This window comes from Capra hircus, chromosome 18 (assembly GCF_001704415.2).
Source record: "Capra hircus breed San Clemente chromosome 18, ASM170441v1, whole genome shotgun sequence".
NCBI lineage: Eukaryota > Metazoa > Chordata > Mammalia > Artiodactyla > Bovidae > Capra > Capra hircus.
This window is the reverse complement of record NC_030825.1, coordinates 48,431,724-48,451,773: the sequence shown is the minus strand read 5'-3', so window position 1 is coordinate 48,451,773 and position 20,050 is coordinate 48,431,724. Positions and strand designations below refer to the sequence as shown.

At 38.9% G+C, this 20,050-nt stretch overlaps 1 protein-coding gene across 1 annotated transcript; it reads left to right on the top strand.

Annotated features, from left to right (window-relative positions):
* Positions 17-19,732, top strand: LOC102172474 (zinc finger protein 345). Its single transcript, XM_005692358.3, has 3 exons — positions 17-147; positions 948-1,020; positions 16,927-19,732. Exon 3 carries the CDS (start codon positions 17,005-17,007, stop codon positions 18,466-18,468), a length of 1,464 nt encoding a protein of 487 aa, XP_005692415.1. The 5' UTR covers positions 17-147; positions 948-1,020; positions 16,927-17,004; the 3' UTR covers positions 18,469-19,732.

Here is a 20,050-nt window from a genome sequence, read left to right as displayed (position 1 = left end):
GCGAGAAGCAGACCTTCGTCTGAGGAGTGGGCGGGTTTTTCTGGCGGGTAGGGGCAAATAGCCTCTGGGTGCTGTGGGAGCTGCTGGGCTCTATTTGTTTCAAGTACAGTGGAGCGGTGCTGACCAGACAGACCTGAGGAATCATAGGTGAGATGGGTTGGAGCTGGGCGTGTCTGGAACCTCTGGCCTCTACGGGAGCCAGCCAGCTGGGAAGGGGAGATTGTGAGGAGTGTGTGTCTGATTGTGATTGTGTCTCTGTGTCTGTGTGACCCTGTAACCAAACTGTAAAGGCGGGGAGGCGGGCTTGATTTGCAGTTATAATGGTGCATGTGTGATGGAGTTTAACTTTGTGACCGGGTGTGGCACTGTTTGTGAGTGTGAAGTTCTTTGACTGCGGTTGCAAAGCTGTGTATCCACTTTGTGTGTGTATTTATGAATATTTGCTGAGCGGTGGGCGTGGGGTGGCTTAACTGTGAGATTTCTAACTATTTCCCCTTGGGGGTGTGTTTGTGATATTGTTGGTGGGTAGGGTGCGTCTGAATTTGTTGTCATTGTGTCCCCATGATGGGTTGTCAATGGGAATGTGAGTACCTGGGGGTGCCTTTGACTGCGATCGTGACTGACTGTCCCCAGAGTGTATATGATTGAGTGGCCCTCTGGGGTGCCTGAGTGCCCCGTGGTATGAGTGAGTTTCTATGATTATGTATCTATATAGCACTGTAGGTGTGGGCCGCCTTTGTCTGTGTCTTTGTGACTCCAGCGCTCTGTTCCCAGGAGTTGGAGCCCAGGGGCAGAGTCTGCCCAGAACTGCAAATGACCCTGTGCTTCTGTCATGCTGGTATTGAGCAGGATGCACAAGCCTTTTCTGGACTAATATCTGTAGGTGGTAGATTGACTTGGACTCCCAGAAGAACCTGATTTTTCCTGACTCCTTTCTCCCTCCCCAGCTCTGCTCTACTTACACAGTCTTCCAGAGTGGAGTAAAGAATGCCTGTTGACCATCTACAAGGCACCTGCAAGGTAGCTTATCATTTCCCCTTGTTTCCCGAAATCCTCTTTTCTTTGTCAAGATATGACTTGCTTTCCTTCTCTTGAAAATTTCTTGCCTGTCAGGTGACCTGATCCATGGAATTTTTTTCCTTTGAGAAATGTGATTTGCTCTAAACCCCAATCTGCACACATGACTTTTCTCTTCCTAATTTGTCAAATGATTTAATTTTTCTTTAAGCTGTCTTAAAAAATCTTTTTTATTATAAAAGTGAAATTATCTTTAATTACAAACATACAGCTATCCTTAATGAAGAAAATTAAATTTCCAGTTAAAACCAGTGCTACTTTTTGATAGTATGTTTTATGTACACATATAAAATGTGGTTTTTAAAATTGAATTTATTTAGTATTTACCATTTGTAGTATACATTTTAACATAAAATTATATTTAAGTATTGAGAGGGTAACAGGCAGGAAGGCTAGGGTCCACCAAGCAGAGGAAATAGACTGCAAATGTCAGACCTTTTTTTCCCTTCTCTGTACAAAATTAAAAGGAGGTTTCTTTTAAAATTCTGTGTTGCCATGATACCTGTTTCCACCTGAACTTAACTTTTCTCAAACCTTGAGCTAACCAATGTGTTTTTATTATGGAAATATTTTTCTTAAGCTATGTTTAATGAACTATGTATTTACATTAGACTCTGTCTTTTTTCAAGTCGTTTCCACCTAAGACTCAGAACCTATAATGGCTCAACAAACCAGTATGTTTTACTCAAGGAAATGTTCTCTTAAACTATGTTAATGAGACTATGTATTTGCTTGGAACCCTGCCTTTCTTCAAGATTCATGTCAGTCATTTTATGGCCCAGGATGACTCACCCTATGCCAGTGCTATCTCAAAAATTCATGTTGTGGGTGAATGGCCTGGTGCCACTCTCAGAGTGTTTAGATATTTCCTTTCTCTAATTAGCAGCTTGCTAACAGGTATATTAGGGGGCACTCTCTCTGCCCACTTCTGATGTCTATGTCAAAAGCTTTCTCTGTTTTATACTTTAATAAAACTTTATTACACAAAAGCTCTGAGCTATCAAGCCTTGTCACTAGCCCCAGATCGAATTCCTATCCTCCAGAGGAGGCCAAGAATCCCGGCATCATTCACGGCTCATAGCAACATGAGCCTTTCATCTTTGGGGCTCTTCAAGTTTGGGACATATGGAACAGTACACAGTAACAGCATAGAACACAAATCTCTTGAAAGTCTATGATCCAACAGATTAGGTTAGTAGTTCTAATTCTCAGGAATTTATGAAATGGTCAAAGAGACTAGAAAGTTTGACTGAGAAAGGAGAGTTTGGTCTACATGGTTCATCCATCTCTGGCTGCTCCCCTGGAGGAGACATAGGGTGCCTCTTGACATTAGCAGGTCGGTATAATCCCCCAACAGGGTTTCTGCCATAAGCCATGTGATGTCACTGTGGAACTGCAGATTGGAACACAGCTCTTGGTTCACACGTGTGTCTCTTTCAATCAGTCACACACACAAGCACACCATAGAGCTAGTAAAGTACGGCAGAAAATGTGTTTGCTAGGAGGACAAAGAACTAGAGCTCCAAGCATCTTTATCTTGTCCTGAAGAATCACAGATGAGCCCCCAAGATGTCAAACATTTGACATGAATCTTGAAAAAAGACAGGATTCCATGCAAATACATAGTCTCATTAACATAGCTTAAGAGAACATTTCCATGAATAAAACATACTGGTTTGTTGAGCCATTATAGGTTCTGAGTCTTGGGTGGAAACGACTTGAAAAAAGATAGAGTCTAATATAAATACATAGTTCATTAAACATAGCTTAAGAAAAACATTTCCATAATAAAAACACATCAGTTAGCTCAAGGTTTGAGTAAAGTTAAGTTCAGGTGGAACCAGGTGTTGTCATGGCAACACAGAATTTTAAAAGAAACCTCCTTTTAATTTTGTACAAAGAAGGAAAAAAAAAAATCTGACACTTGCAGTCTATTTCCTCTGCTTGGGGGACCCTACCCTTCCTGCCTGTTACCCTCTGCCAGGGTCCAGCCCCAGTGGATCCAGGGTAATTCGAAGGGGAGACGGAATCGGTGTCCTAGGAAAAAACTTCTTTAATTACAAATATAGAGAGAGATTAGAAATGGATAGTATAGTAGGAAATATTAGTGGAGAAAAAGAGGCTGAATAACTTGGTTTACATGGGATACCAATAAAACTCCAAGACAAGGAGTTTGCACCATCTATGTTGGGCCACTGGTGCCCATTTGAATATTGGAGGGTGCCCCGCCTTGGGCTCCCTCTCTCACGGATATTAGAAGCCAGGGCAAGTAAGTATACGTGGCGAGCACCCACGCTCCAGATGGGAATTCAGCCAGAAAAACAGGGAGCAAGAAAGAAACAACACAGGGGAATCAGTCTTTCCATAAACTGATCTGATTTCTTTATTTTTCAGGTTTGCTTATATACTTTTTGTTATACATAGGGATGAATACAGAGTCACGTGGGGGTCAGCAGACCTGACCCTTGTCAAAATCAGGTGCTTCATATAAAATTATACAAAGGTCTTATGGGTTTTACATCATCTTCTGGCCATGAGGCCTGCTGACATTTTATGGCCCTTTCTGATAACGGTCAGTCAACCAGAAAACTTATTTTTTCCAGGGGTGATTTTTTCTTAAACCAAGTGCCACCCTCCAAATGAAGTTGCATTCCTTTAGGGTGAGGGTATAGTGGGTAACAATCAAGAAAGGAATTTACTTAGCCTAAGGTTTAACATGATTAATCTTAAAGGTTAATACTTACTTTTCCTATATGCTAGTTATATTCATTATAAGGGCAAGGAATATGGAGATTTAGCAGCAAATATTGGCTCAACAAATGAAAACCCTTCACCAATATAATTTCTAAACAATCTACTATACTATACTAATAATTTTCTAACTTCTCAAAAGAGTCTGTATATAGAAAGTTTAAAGCATCTCGTGCCTCTCACGGTTGGGAAGCTGTAAACAATCACATGTGGCCGGACGAACCCGCTCAGGCAGGCTAGAGAACCTTCAGAGGAGTTTGTAAGTTGAAACACTCTTGTCACGCCCAGGAATTTTTATTAACTGGAACTGCAAGTTAACTCCTTCTCCGAGAGAGGTGGTGGTGGGGGAGAGCCCCCTGTAAAGTCAGAGGTGTAGGTGAGAGCATAAAACAGACTCTGGTTTTGGCGGTAGATGCTCGGGAACAGGGGGTTTCCTGAGGCTTGATCCTGCCTTTGCATATGCTGAAGCCTGCTTCCTCATGACCTTTGCCATGGGTGGAGTTCCTCACGCTGGCTCCCGGCAACCCTCTCAGTATCTTCCCACATAATTTAATATTTGAAACGTTTTTAGAGATGCATATTTATTTGAATGCCTATGTCATCATTTTTTCAAATTATATATAGAAATGGCATTTGACACCCAGTTGTGCAAATAATTATAAACACCCATGTAAGGAATCAAGAAAAAGAATACAGCCATCTGTAAAGTAGCCTCTGATATACTCCTCCACAGTCATAAACAATTATGCTCTTCTGGTGATAACCTCTGTGATCATTTCTTTGTCTTTCACTTAGAGCTTTGATATGAATTCCAAAATCACGTAAGTTAGTTTTTGTCCATTTTCTATCTTTGTATGAACAGACATTCTTTTATGTCTTTTTTTCATTAAAAATATTTGTGAATTTCATTCATATTTCCCATAACTATAGTTCATTTTTTCAGTTGCTCTATACATACTGTCTCACTGTATAATAGTATCGATTTACTAATCTGTTCTATTCTTCATGGACAATTGACTTGCTTACAGTTTTTGAGTGTTATAAGCAATGTGACTGTGAATATTTTGTGCAGATATTTTGGTACATGTGTGCTTATATTTCTTTAATATGTAATAAAATTGTAATTCACTTGTTGAGGGCTAGGGTTTGTACATCTTCAGTTTTACTGGACAATGCCAAACTGGTCTCTAAAAATACTGTGCAAGTTTTTTACTTGTATCAGCAGTAACAAAGATTCCTTTTGTTTATAGTCATGCCAGCTCTTGGCATTGTCACACTTTAAAACTTTTGCCAATTAAATATCTAGTATTACCGCATTTCACTGATATGCCTATATTATCAGTGAAATTGAACATCAGTTCTTGCCCACCTGTGTGCTTAGTCACTCAGTCATGTTCAATTCTTTGGAAACCCACAGACTGTAGCCCACCGGGCTCCTCTGTCCATGGGATTCTCCAGGCAAGAATACTGGAGTAGGATGCCATTCCCTTCTCTAAAGGATCTTCCTGACCCAGGGATCTAACACAGGTCTCCAGCACTGCAGGCAGATTCTTTATTGTATGAGCTACAGGAGATATCCCCTTTTGCAAAATATTTGTTTAGATATTTTGCCAGTTTTTAATTGGGTTGTTTTTCTCTGACTGATTTATAGCAATTGAATATATATATATGTGTGTGTGTGTGTGTGTAATCTATATACATAATACATATATTATGTATCACCTGTATTTAGTTTGGGCTTCCCTTGTGGCTCAGTGGTAAAGAATTCACCTTCCAATGAAGGAGATGCAGGAGATGCAGGAGATGTGGGTTTGATCTCTGAGTCGGGAAGATCTCCTGAAGGAGGAAATGGCAGCCCAGTCCAATATTTTTTCTGAGATAATCCCATGGACAGAGGAGCCTGGCAGGCTGCAGTCCATGAGGCTACAAAAGATTTGGACTTGACTGAAGTCACTGGGCGCACAAGCGTGCGTGCATATTTTAATTTACTGGCAGTTGCATATGTGACAAAAATTATCTTTTGCTCTGGCTTGGTTTTTCACTCTGATGCCTTCTGGTAAGTAGAGGTTTTGGATTTCAATGTGATGAAATCTTTTTCGGTAGTTAGTGCTTTTTAAAGAAATTTTCTGCTACCTTGAGGTAATGAAGATTTTCTTGTGTTTGCTTCTAAAAGCTCCCTAGGTTTTTGCCTTAACATTTCTGTCTTTACACTTCGTGGAATTGATTAGTGTAGGGTAGGGATTCAATTTCATTTTATCCCCTAAGTGGGTATCCAGTTGCTCCAGTATCATTTATTGAAAAGTTCATCTTTTTTACACTGAGCTGCAGTGCCATTATAGTTACAAAGGTGGTGCTAGTGGTAAAGAACCTGCCTGCCAATGCAGGAGACATAAGAGATGTGGGTTCTGTCCTTGGGTTGGGAAGATCTTCTGGAAGAGGGTATGGGAACTCACTCCAGCACTCTTTGCCTGGAAAATCCCATGGACAAAGGAGCCTGGTGGGCTACAGTCCATAGTGTCGCAAAGAGTAGGACATGACTGAAGCGACTTAGCACACATTATGGCTACGTCTTGTTTCTGGATTTTATATTTTGTTCTATTGCTCTGTTTGTCTCCCCTCACAACAATACTATGCTATTAAGATAGCTGTTAAGTATTCACTGTGACTTTGGAATATTTGGAGCAAATCCTCTTACCTTCTTGTTCCTTAAGAATATCTTGGCTGTTTGTGTTCTTTTCATATCCATATAAATTTTTGAAATAGCTTGGTTGCACTCAAACATCTTTTGGGATTTGATTGGATTGCATTGTATCTATAATCATGTGATATAAATTTGAGAAGTCTTCTAATAATAACATTAACCTCTCAACTGATATTACATCTTCTGCATGTTTTTCAGCAAGGTCTTGCTTATCTCCTAAAATAGTACTTGGCAAATAGGAAGAATTTAATCCATTGTATATAGTATTTCCCTTCTGCACTGACTGCCAGGAATTTGAGCACTTCACATGTGATCAATTATAGCATATCTTAGCCTGAGATTTGATATTGAGTACCTATGATATATGACCTTTGTGTATGATTTTTTTTTCTTTTATTCTTAGCCTCCTCAAATACATTTTTTTTCAAATACATTTTTGAAGTGAGGGATATAAAAAGGAGATATAAACTTAGAATCAGATATGTATTGTTTAATATTTTTATTTTAATAACATTCAGATCCAATCAAGTCTGTTGTGCATGGTTCCTTTTACTGTTCTCCCTATATTATATTTATTTTTTAAAAACCCTTTCCACTTCTCTTTCCCAATCTCCTCAAAACCTCCCCCCCTCCACAACTATCCTCCCTCTTTGCCATCTATTCTCAATATCACATTAGTTTAAAAATAGACTCCATCAGAAAAAAAGAAACAAACCATCCCTTGGGTTTTTTGTTTTTTTTTAACTTACACTAGTCTCTGTAACACGGTGTAAAAATTATGGGCTCTAGTGTCAAATGTTGGAGAAGGCAATGGCACCCCACTCCAGTACTCTTGCCTGGAAAATCCCATGGATGGAGGAACCTGGTAGGCTGCAGTCCATGGGGTTGCTGAGAGTTGGACATGACTCGGTGACTTCACTTTCACTTTTCACTTTCACGCATTGGAGAAGGAAATGGCAACCCACTCCAGTGTTCTTGCCTGGAGAATCCCAGGGATGGCGAAGCCTGGTGGGCTGCCATCTATGGGATCGCACAGAGTCGGACACGACTGAAGTGACTTAGCAGCAGCAGCAGCAGCACCAGTGTCAAATGTGGTCTCTGATCTCAGCTACACCACCTGTGAGCTGCTTAACCTGTGAATGAGAGGTTCTCATTCTCAATGTTGAGAATGAAAGATGTGTAAAACACTTGGTTGTTGTTCAGTTGCTAAGTCGTATCTGACTTTTTGCTACCCCATGGACTACAGCATGCCCAGCTTCCCTGTCTTCACCATCTCCCAGAGTTTGCTCAAACTTGTGTCCATTGAGTCAGTGATGCCAATGGTACACTTGGTACACATCAGAAATTCAGTAAATATTAGCTTCCCTTTCCTTTATTTCCCATTCTTGGGATCTCTAAATCAATTATGGTATAAAGCAGTTGCCCAAAAGTCTTTGGGTAGGTCTTGAAGGATTTTTTTGTTGTTGTTGAGGTTAAATCAACATATAACATTATATTTGTTTCAGGTGTACAACATAATGATTCAATATTTGTATATACAGTTGACCCTTAATGTGGGGGTTAGGAGCGCTGATTCTGTGTTAAAAAATCTTCATATAACTTATAGTTGGTCCTCCATATCCATGGTTCCTTTGTATCTGCATTCTCAGATTTAATCCACCACAGATCCTGTTCTGTTCAGTTCAGTTGCTCAGTCGTGTCTGACTCTTTGCAACACCATGGACTGCAGCATGCCAGGCCTCCCTGTCCTTCACCAACTCCCAGAGTTTACTCAAACTCACGTCCATTGAGTTGGTGATGCCATCCAACCATCTCATCCTCTGTCGTCTCCTTCTCCTACCGCCTTCAAGCTTTCCCAGCATCAAGGTCTTTTCCAGTGAGTCAGTTCTTTGCATCAGGCGGCCAGAGTATTGGAGTTTCAGCTTCAGCATCAGTCCTTCCAATGAATATTCAGCACTTATTTCCTTTAGGATGGACTGGTTGGATCTCCTTGCAGTCCAAGGGACTCTGATCCTGTAGCATTGTAGTATTTACTACTGAAAAAGACACCACATATAAATGGAACTAGTCAGTTCAGACCCATGCTATTCAAGGGTCAACTGTATTATAAAGTGATCACCACAGGGAGTCTAATATCCATCAGTATACATAGTATAAAAATTGTGTTTTCTTATGACTTTTAAGACTTTCTCTCAGCAATTTTCAAATACGCAATACAGTATTAACTATATGCCATACTATACATTGTTATCACCAAGTCTTATTTCATAACTGGAAGTTTGTACCTTTTGACTTCCTTTACCCATTCCCACTCTTGAGAGTCCCTTGGACTGTCACTCTCGACCCCATTTCTGGCAACCAACAGTGTGTTCTCTGTATCTATGCACTTGGTTTTTATTTGTTTAAATTCTACATATAAGTGAGCTCATACAGTATTTTTCTTTCTCTGTCCTCCTTACTTCATTTAGCATAATAGTGGTACATTACGTTGTACATTGCCTACTTGTTAAACTATTTACATAGTTTGCATTATCAATTTGAATTTTTTTTAATGTATTTATCTGGTTACGTTGGGTCTCAGTTGCAGCATGCAGGATCTTCATTGCATCATGCAGGATCTTTCCTTGCAGCACACAGATTCCAGTTACTGCTTGTGGTGTCCAGTTGTGGTGTGTGGGCTCAGTAGTCCAGCAGTTGCAGCACATGGGCTCTTTAGTTGTGGCGTAAGGGCTCCAGAGCACTTGGTAGTTGTGGCATGTGGACTTAATTGCTGCACAGCATGTGAGATCTTAGTTCCCTGACCAGGGATTGAATCCAAGTCCCCTGCACTACAAGGTGGAATCTTAACCACTGGACCACCAGGGAAGTCCCTATATATTTGAATTTTTAAAATTTATATCTCTGTGCTTACTTGTGCCATGTTTTGATCATTTCTTTTCTTTTAAATCTTTGAATACCTGCTCAAATATATCACTATTCTGAAGATAGCTGTATTTGCTATTCCTTTCATTACAAAAAAAATATTTATTACAACAAATTTGAAAACTATGGAGAAGCACAAAGAAGTAACAGAAGTTATCTGTAATCCTGTCAATTAAAGACAACTGCTGTCAACACTTAGAATTGTTTTCTAAATGTGATCATATTCTGGCTACTGACTTACAACCCATCTTTATCATGCCAAAATACAATGTGAACAACTGTCCATGTTGTTATACATTTATCTTTACCATGAGTTGTAATGGCTGCATCATGTTACCATTTTACCCAGCTCCCTTTTTTAAACATGGTTTGCTTATAAATTATTGCCATTATAAACAATGAGCAGCTCTTAGGCTGAATGCTAGTGTTTTCCTTTTTAAATTTTATTTTTAGTTAAATGATAATCATAATATAACTAATAATTTTGTTATAAAAAGTTTTGTGTTATGAAGGGCTTCGTATCCATGTAACTACAATCCCCAATCCTAGGAACCTACCCAGGCTCATCACTGCAAATGGTGACTGCAGCCATGAAGTTAAAAGATGCTTGCTCCTTGGAAGAAGGCTATGACCAACCTATACAACATATTACAAAGCAGAGACATTAGCCAACAAAAGTCCGTCTAATCAAAGCTATGTTTTTTTCAGTAGTCATGTATGGATGTGAGAGTTGGACTATAAAGAAAGCTGAGCGCCAAAGAATCGATGCTTTTGAACTGTGGTGTTGGAGAAGACTCTTGTGAGTCCCTTGGACTGCAAGGAGATCCAACCAGTCAATCTTAAAGGAAATCAGTCCTGAATATTCATTGGAAGGACTGATGCTGAAGCTGAAACTCCCAATACTTTGGCCACTTGATGCAAAGAACTGACTCATTGGAAAAGACCCTGATGTTGGGAAAGACTGAAGTCAGGAGGAAAAGGGGACGACAGAGGATGAGATGGTTGGATGGCATCACAGACCCGATGGCCATGAGTTTGAGTAAACTCTGGGAGTTGGTGAAGGACAGGGAAGCTTGGCATGCTACAGCCCATGGGGTCACAAAGAGTCAGACACCACTGAGAGACTTAACTGAGCTATCTACCCAAAGTACCCAAAGGTAGCTGCTGTTATCAATTAATTATATATCCTATTAAAAATGTATATACATGAGTAATTCCTTTGTGGTCCAGTCATTAGGACTCTTAACTTTCTAACCACTGCAGGGCATCTAGGTTGATCCCTGGTTGAGGAACTAAGATCCCACATGCCTCAAGGCATGTCCCTTCCCAAAATGCATACACATATAAATGTGTATGTGGTACTGTTTTTCATTGAAAAATATTTCTGTATAAAAAGAATTATAAGTACATCCTGCAAAATGTGGAAAGTAACTGCATTATAAGATTGGTCCAAGGATTGAGTTGGTTCATGTAAAGCCCTTAAAACAGGGCCTAACCACTTAGTGTCATTTAGTAGTTAAGAAACCTATGACAAACCTAGACAGCATATTAAAAAGAGACATCACTTTGCCAACAAAGGTCCATAAAGTCAAAGCTATGGTTTTTCCAGTAATCATGTACAGATATGAGAGTTGGACCATAAAGTAGCTGCTAAGTCACTTCAGTCGTGTCTGACTCTGTGCAACCCCATAGACGGCAGCCCACCAGGCTCCCCCGTCCCTGGGATTCTCCAGACAAGAAAACTGGAGTGGGTTGCCATTTCCTTCTCCAATGCATGAAAGTGAAAAGTGAAAGTGACATCGCTCAGTCGTGTCCGACTCTTAGCGACCCCATGGACTGCAGCCCACCAGGCTCCTCCACCCATGGGATTTTCCAGGCAAGGTTACTGGAGTGGGGCGCCATTGCCTTCTCCGGACCATAAAGTAAGCTGAGTGCCAAAGAACTGATGCTTTCAAACTGGTGCTAAAGAAGACTCATGAGAGTTCCTTGGATTGGACTGCAAATAGATCAAACCAGTCAATCCTTAAGGACATCAACCCTGAATATTCATTGAAAGTACAGATGCTAAAGCTGAAACTCCAATACTCTGGCCACCTGATGTGAAGAGCTGACTCATTGGTAAAGACCCTGATGTTGGAAAAGAGTGAAGGCAACAGGAGAAGCGGGCAGCAGAGGATGAGATGGCTAGATAGCATCATCAACTCAATGGACATGAATCTGAGCAAACTCCAGGAGATAGTGGAGGACAGAGGAGCCTGGATTGCTACAGTCCATGGGGTCACAAAAAGTCGGACAAAACTTAGCAACTAAACAACAACAGTTATTGTTACTGTTCTGAAGCTTACTTTTTTATTATTTGTGGAGAATTGTTCATTTAAGTATAGAGCTCACTTTAATTACTTCATGTAAGGCCATATTTTATAATACTGTGGTATGTTTAGTGATTTTATGGTTTTTAGAGATTTAGATTTTATATAGTTAAATCACTGTGGCAAACATTGCTCCAGTGAACATCTATGTACATGTCTTCTCTAAGGTATATATTAATAGTGAAATTATGGAGATAAAAAGTACACATACATTGTGTGTGCTCTGTGTGCTCAGTTGTGTCTGACTCTTTGCAACCCCATGGACTGCAGCCCTCCAGGTTCCTCTGTCCATGGGGATTCTCCACACAAGAATACTGGAGTGGGTTGCCATGCCCTCCTCCAGGGGATCTTCCCAACTCAGGAATCTAACCCAGGTCTCCCACATTGCAGGCAGATCCTTTACCAACTGAACCACCAGGGAAGCCCATACTTTAGCCCAGGGAACACACTTTAGACTTCAGTAAATATTTCCAAGTTAAACTTCACAGTGGCTTATTCACTTCACAGTATACCCAACTCTCTTTGTCAGCCCTGTTTTTCTACTGCCATTTAGGTTACTTTTGGCTCCATAAGGCAGAAAGACACAATTGCAACAAATAGAATAGAGGGTTAATTATTTCATTTAATTTAAGCTGGTTATTCTTAACTTTTGTTACTCCTGTCTGGGTCCCACCTCTAGCAATTCTGATTTAACTGGTTTGGGATAGAGCTTGGAAATCATCAACTTTAAAAGATCACCGGGTGGAGAAGGAAATAGCAACTCACTCCAGTATTCTTGCCTGGAGAATCCCCATGGACAGAGGAGCCTGGCAGGCTATGGTCCATGGAGTTGCAAGAGTCAGACACGACTTTGAGACTAAACCACCACCACATCAGAAACCAGCAAACCCACACACTGTAAAGCAATTATCCTCCAATTATCCAATAAAAAAATAAAGATCACCAGGGACTTCCATGGTGGTCCAGTGGTTAAGAATCTGCCTTCCAGTGTAGGAGACAGGTTCGATCCCTGGTCTGGGAAGATCCTGTATGGCATGGAGCAACTAAGCCTGTGCCCACAACTATCGAGCCTGCACTCTAGGACCCACAAGCTGCAGCTACTGAGCTGTTGTGCTGCAACTACTGAAGCCCACTTGACTAGAGCCTCTGCTGCACAACAAGGGAAGCCACTGCAGTGAGAAGCCTAGGCATTGCAACTAGAGAGTAGCCCTTGCTCAGCGCAATTACAGAAAGCTGGCACACAGCAACAAAGACCCAGTACAGCCAAAAAATAAATTAAAAAAAAATTTTAAATACAAGATCATCTGATAATTCTAGTGTGCTGTCACAGTTGACAATGACTTAAGCTCATACAAGATGACTAGACAAACATTAAGATTTAATTGGTCTGGAGTGGGGTTCAGACCACTTAGAATATTTTTTTTAAAGCTATCCAATTGATTCTAATAGCAATCAGAATTCATAACCACTGCCTTAGACAAAGCACGATTCATTTTCTGGAGCTGATGGAAAAAAATTCTTGTAGCAAAGTAGGAGAGGGATGATGTTGAAGGAGGCAATCAGTAATATCTGTCATACCTGTACTCTTGCCGGCAGTTAACATTATGAAACTATCATTGTTTGATCGTTTTAATGGTGTTTTGGGACAATACCTAAAGGAAATAGCATACATATATTTTTAATCAGCAGTCTTCATATTCTTTTCAAAAGCAAGGTTTGAGTTTTCTGAATCTTACGTATTTTAACATTTTTATATTGTTTTTATCTTCATTAATTTTTTCCTGCCGTGTTTTGAGTTTCTTGCAGTGTTGAAATCAAATCAGTTTTTTTTTTTAAAGAGTTTAATGTTATTAAATTTTCTTTTGAGGGGGATAGTTTTCCTGTGTCCAGGTTTTATCTATGTATTACTCTCCTTTTCACTTTATTTCTAAGTATTTTATAGTTCTATTTAGGCTCACATTTAACATGAGAATTACTTAGGACTGTGTCTTACTTTGTTTTCAGTAACTTTTAAATTTTGATTAATTTAAATTTTTATTCAAATTGAAGAAAAGTTACAAGAATAATACAAAGTATTCTTGGGTACTCTTTGCTTAGAATCACCAGCAGTTTACATTTTATTCCATGTGTATTATCATTCCTGTGTGAATTTGCAGTTGTTCTGTGTCTCTATATATGCATGCATCAGTTCAGTCGCTCAGTCGTGTCCGACCCTTTGCAACCCCATGAATCGCAGCACGCCAGGCCTCCCTGTCCATCAACAACTCCCGGAGTTCACTCAGACTCATGTCCATAGAGTCAGTGATGCCATCCAGCCATCTCATCCTCTGTCATCCCCTTCTTCTCCTGCCCCCAATCCCTCCCAGCATCAGAGTTTTTTCCAATCAGTCAACTCTTTGCATGAGGTGGCCAAAGTACTGGAGTTTCAGCTTTAGCATCATTCCTTCCAAAGAAATCCCAGGGCTGATCTCCTTCAGAATGGACTGGTTGGATCTCCTTGCAGTCCGAGGGACTCTCAAGAGTCTTCTCTAACACCACAGTTCAAAAGCATCAATTCTTCAGCGCTCAGCCTTTTTCACAGTCCAATTTTCACATCCATGCTGCTGCTGCTGCTAAGTCACTTCAGTCGTGTCCAACTCTGTGTGACCCCGGAGATGTCAGCCCACCAGGCTCCCCCATCCCTGGGATTCTCCAGGCAAGAACGCTGGAGTGGGTTGCCATTTCCTTCTCCAGTGCATGAAAGTGAAAAGTGAAGTCGCTCAATCGTGTCTGACTCCTAGCAACCCCATGGACTGCAGCCTACCAGGCTCCTCCATCCATGGGATTTGCCAGGCAAGAGTACTGGAGTAGGTTGCCATTGCTTCACATCCACACATGACCAAACACACACACACAAAATTGTATATTGACTATAATGCACTGTTGTTAAAATCTCTTATTTTAGTGACTATATTGTGGTTATGTAAGAGAATACTCTTGTCCCTAGGAAACAACACAGTGAAGTTGATTTTGTCTGTACTAATTAGTTGGTATTCGACTGTGAAGGAGAGCATTCCCTTATCACTCACTTATGTGTTCATTTGTTATATCAGTATATATTTGTAGATTTTCATTTATTCAGTGTGTTATATAATGTGTTACCATTTATTTTGATACTCAGATTGTCCCAGATTTGGTCAATGGGAGTCTATTCAGGCTGGCTTCTTTGTACTTTTGATTTTCCTCATGATTCTTTGAGCATTTCCTCTCTTTCTGGCCCAAGATGTTACAGGCTTATTTCTAATTACTCTCCTGGCTCCAGCCTGAAGTAAGTAATTTTTCTAAATAGCCTGGTTTCTTGCTGTAAAGAATATTTAGAAACCAAGATCTGAGTGATGGGACTACAGTATTCAGTCTAGTCTTAATCCTGTTCCAGATTTGTATCTCCCTTCTCCAGTAGTTAAAAACCTGACTCTCATTATCCTCATTATATTTACTAATTTGTTCAATTCTATAATATAACATAGTTTTTGATTTCCTAACCTATACTACAGTAACTATCAAACCTACTAAATGGAGCTCAGTATTTGTTTATAGTTCTCTTTGTCTTCAGAATAAGGGTACATAGTTAAAATACTGTCTTCAAATTTATTTGAATTCATTTCTTAATCCCCTCCTTCAGTGTGGCTGTGTTATTCATTTGAAATACTTTGAGGTTCATTTGTTCCTGTTTGTAATCTGTTTGATTTTTTAAATTAATTTTAATCCATTCTTGTTGATTTGATTATATGAACCTGGTTCCAGTTAGAGCAGTATCACTCTGCTCCTATGACCCTTGCTTTAGTGAATATTATGTGCTCAATTGTGTCCTCTCTTCTCTAATTCATATGTTGAAGCTCTAACTCCCAGTGAGGACTGCATGCGTGTATGCTAAGTCACTTCAGTCGTGTCTGACCCTTTGCAACCCTATGGACTGTAGCCCACCAGGCTCCTCTGTACATGGGATCTTCCAAGCAAGAATGCTGGAATACGTTGCCATGCCCTCCTCTAAGGGATCTTCCCAACCTAGGAATTGAACCCATGTCTCTTACATCTCCTGCATTGGCAGCCTGGTTGTTTACCACTGAAGCCCCAAGACATATTTAGACCTAGTGTAAACAAGCTTGTTGTTTGAGTAATGCAGAAAAAGACTGGAGCTGAAATATTTTTACCTCTGGGGACTTGAGTTGTTTATTTGTTCAAGGTCTTAATTGATGTCTCTGAATCCTTTTCCAGTCACTTTTAGGTCTTCCAAAATGATAGCTACCAAACACAGTGGCATATATGTGATTTCAGAATCATTTCAGTAACCACTGATGTTCAGAGAACTCATCTATCTGCATCCTTCTTGTAATTTTCCACAAGTATCATATTACCTCCTATCTTATCATTCCTTTTCTGTGACTTTAGAACTAAACTCTCAATTACTCTGCTGTGGCCTTTGCAAGTCCCCTTTTTTGTTCTCCCAAGATTAACCTCATAGACTTTCTAAGTAAACATGGATTTTATCAAATGGCATAAACAAACTATATTCTAACTACAAAAGAATCTTCCTCCTTTATTGCTAACTCCAGACTTATTCTGTTCATTAATCTTTCATCAAGATGCTACTATATCTAGAGTAACTTTCTCTTCTGTCTCCTTCAGGGATGCAATTTATGACCATCTATCCTAGAAGTTTCCTTCCTAGTATAGTTACTTAAAGCTCTAAACAACCCTAAGAAATGAGTTAAATGACAATTATGCTCATTTTTAAATTTATTAGGATTATCCTCTAATAAAATTGGGGTGGGGCCTGGACATATTTATAATTATTTAGATCCCTACCTCTTTAGGTTGTTTTTGTCTAAATCACTATTCAGGAATGATTGACTTAAACTGTTTTCCTAAATAAGTCTTTCACCTTCTAGTGTTTCTTCTCATTCCGTTTCCTTATCTGTTTGTCAAAGTGTTCAATCATAAATGAGAACTGTATAAGCCACTTACTGTTTATGAAAATGAGTTTAAGTCTTTTCATATCTATTATAAAAGCTTAATTCTCCCAGAACACACACACACAAAAGTGAATGTTTTTATATTTTCTTTCAGACTCTGAATCAAAGTTGAGACCAAGAATAATTTCTGAAAAAGGATATTTATGGAATAGAATCATCCTGGTGGGAGATAATGGAAAGACTTATAAAAAACACCATTGCATACTCACGTTTCAGAGGTGATTGGGAATGTAAAAGCCAGTTTGAGAGAAAACAGGAATCTCAGGAAGGACATTTCAGTCAAATGATATTTACTCCTGAAGACATGCCCACTTTCAATACCCAGCATCAGAGAATTCATCCTGATGAGAAACTCCTTGAATGTAAGGAATGTGGGAAGGATTTTAGTTTTGTATCAGTCCTTATTCGACATCAGCGAATTCATACTGGTGAGAAACCTTATGAATGTAAAGAATGTGGCAAGGCCTTTGGTAGTGGTGCAAATCTTGCTTACCATCAAAGAATTCATACTGGTGAAAAACCTTATGAATGTAATGAATGTGGGAAGGCCTTTGGTAGTGGCTCAAACCTTACTCACCATCAGCGAATTCACACTGGTGAGAAACCATATGAATGTAAGGAATGTGGGAAAGCCTTTAGTTTTGGATCAGGCCTTATTCGACATCAGATAATTCACAGTGGTGAAAAGCCTTATGAGTGTAAGGTATGTGGGAAGTCGTTTAGTTTTGAATCAGCCCTTACTCGGCATCACAGAATCCACACAGGTGAGAAACCTTATGAATGTAAAGATTGTGGAAAAGCCTTTGGCAGTGGTTCCAACCTTACTCAGCATCGAAGAGTTCACACTGGTGAGAAACCTTATGAATGTAAAGGATGTGGAATGGCCTTTAGTAGTGGTTCAGCCCTTACTCGGCATCAGAGAATTCATACCGGTGAGAAACCATATATATGTAATGAATGTGGGAAAGCATTTAGTTTTGGATCAGCCCTTACTCGACATCAAAGAATTCACACTGGTGAGAAACCTTATGTGTGTAAGGAATGTGGGAAGGCTTTCAATAGTGGCTCAGATCTCACTCAACATCAGAGAATTCACACTGGTGAGAAACCTTATGAGTGTAAGGAATGTGAGAAAGCCTTTAGAAGTGGTTCAAAACTTATTCAGCATCAAAGAATGCACACTGGTGAGAAACCCTATGAGTGTAAGGAATGTGGGAAGGCCTTTAGTAGTGGTTCAGACCTCACTCAACATCAGAGAATTCATACTGGTGAGAAACCTTATGAATGTAAGGAATGTGGGAAGGCTTTCAGTAGTGGCTCAAAACTTATCCAACACCAGCTAATTCACACTGGTGAAAAACCCTATGAATGTAGAGAATGTAGAAAGTCCTTTAGTAGTGGCTCAGCTCTTAATCGGCACCAGAGAATACACACTGGTCAGAAACCCTATGAATGTAAGGAATGTGGGAAGACTTTTGGTACTGGCTCAACCTTTACTCAGCATCAGAGAATCCATACTGCTGAGAAGCTCTATGAATGTAAGGCATGTGGGAAAGCTTTGGGGAGGGGTTCAGAAATTCAGCAACATAAGAAAAATCATGCTGGTGAGAAGCTCTGTGAATTAGAAACTCCATAAAGTTGGAATTATATAGTTAAGGAAGCATACAATAAGAAAATTCATACTAGTGAGAATGCCCACAAATGTAAGTACATATACCTTACTTATACTTTACCAGTTAGTCAGTCTGAGAAAATTCATATATTAAAAAAATTATTTAAACCAATCTGAATAAAATATTAGAAGATTTCTATCTAAATTCATTCCTTAACTATTTTCAGAAAATTCATACTTGTTAATATTAAAAATTGAAAAATCTTTTATTGTATATTGCCTTTATTTTAAACACTGAAATTTATACAGGGGCTAACCTTGCTACTTTGTTTTTAATGCTCTTATTTTTTTGTGTATTATACAGAATTGCTGATCCATTTCAAAATTATTTTAAATTATTATTGAGGGTCTAAATTTACCCTTTTTCTCTCTCCCCCATTTCTCATACTAATATCATTTATTCAATAACCATATCTATTTTTATATTTTCATTGTTTGATAGTATATTTTTATACATATGAAGCTTAAATATCACTTATTTGTTTTCATATTTGCATATCTGCGTTTGTATCTGTTTTTCACGCTGTTTGTGTTAAGTTATGGTTACTTTTAATATCCTTTAATGTCTTATGGATATGTACTTTTTGTTTTGGAAGGTTGTTTTATTTTTCTTTTATAAACTTTATACTGTTCTTTTTGCAGAACAATTTTCCTACATAAAAATGTAAATATGAGTTAAAAATAGATATAGTTATCTGTAATCTTACCAGTCATAGATAATCACTGTCAAATTTTTGGAGCAAATCCTTTAAGATTATATCTGGCATTGCTTTTGAAAGAAGTATGATCATGCTATAACCATCTTTTAATATTCTTTCTCTGTAAATATATTGTTACAATTCCACTGGCATTAAAGTATTTACCTGTTTTTATCAAACCCTTATTTTTGTCAAATACAGAAAAAATTTTTCATCATAAAGAGTTACTTTGTTGGCCCCTTTTGAATGTGTCTGCTTCATTTGTTGTTCATTTTAAAGATAATGTGTGGATCTCTTCTGCTTTACATGATTTATACATCATCCATAAAATCTTACTTCCCTTTGGCTAACATCTCTGAACTTAGTTACTTCCCCAGCATTAACTAACTTGCTCATTCTTCCAGATCCTTTTATGTGCATATGTGATGTGTTTATGGTACTGTGGGCATAATTAGTGTGGTTCTGAAGCAAATAATGGGGATTCTACAGTTGTGCCTATCATATAATAAATACTTGGTTAATTTAGCCATCATCATTGTTATCTTCTCAGTCTTTGTTATTTATGGAAAAAGTTTGAACAGTGATCTCTACCTTATTCAACATCAAAGATATTATGAGGAAAAGACATTTATGTAAGTGAACATAGGCAAAGTTTGAGCAACATGTATCCCTTATTGAACAAGAATGATTCATCTTAATGAAGAATAAAGAATGTAAATTTAAGAAGACAAAAGTAAATCATAAAACTTTAAAAAATAGGATAGCTCTTTCATAACAATCTGAATACTGAAAAATAATATTAGCCTCATAGTGGCATAAGATGCCTACAAGTAAACTTGGCATATATC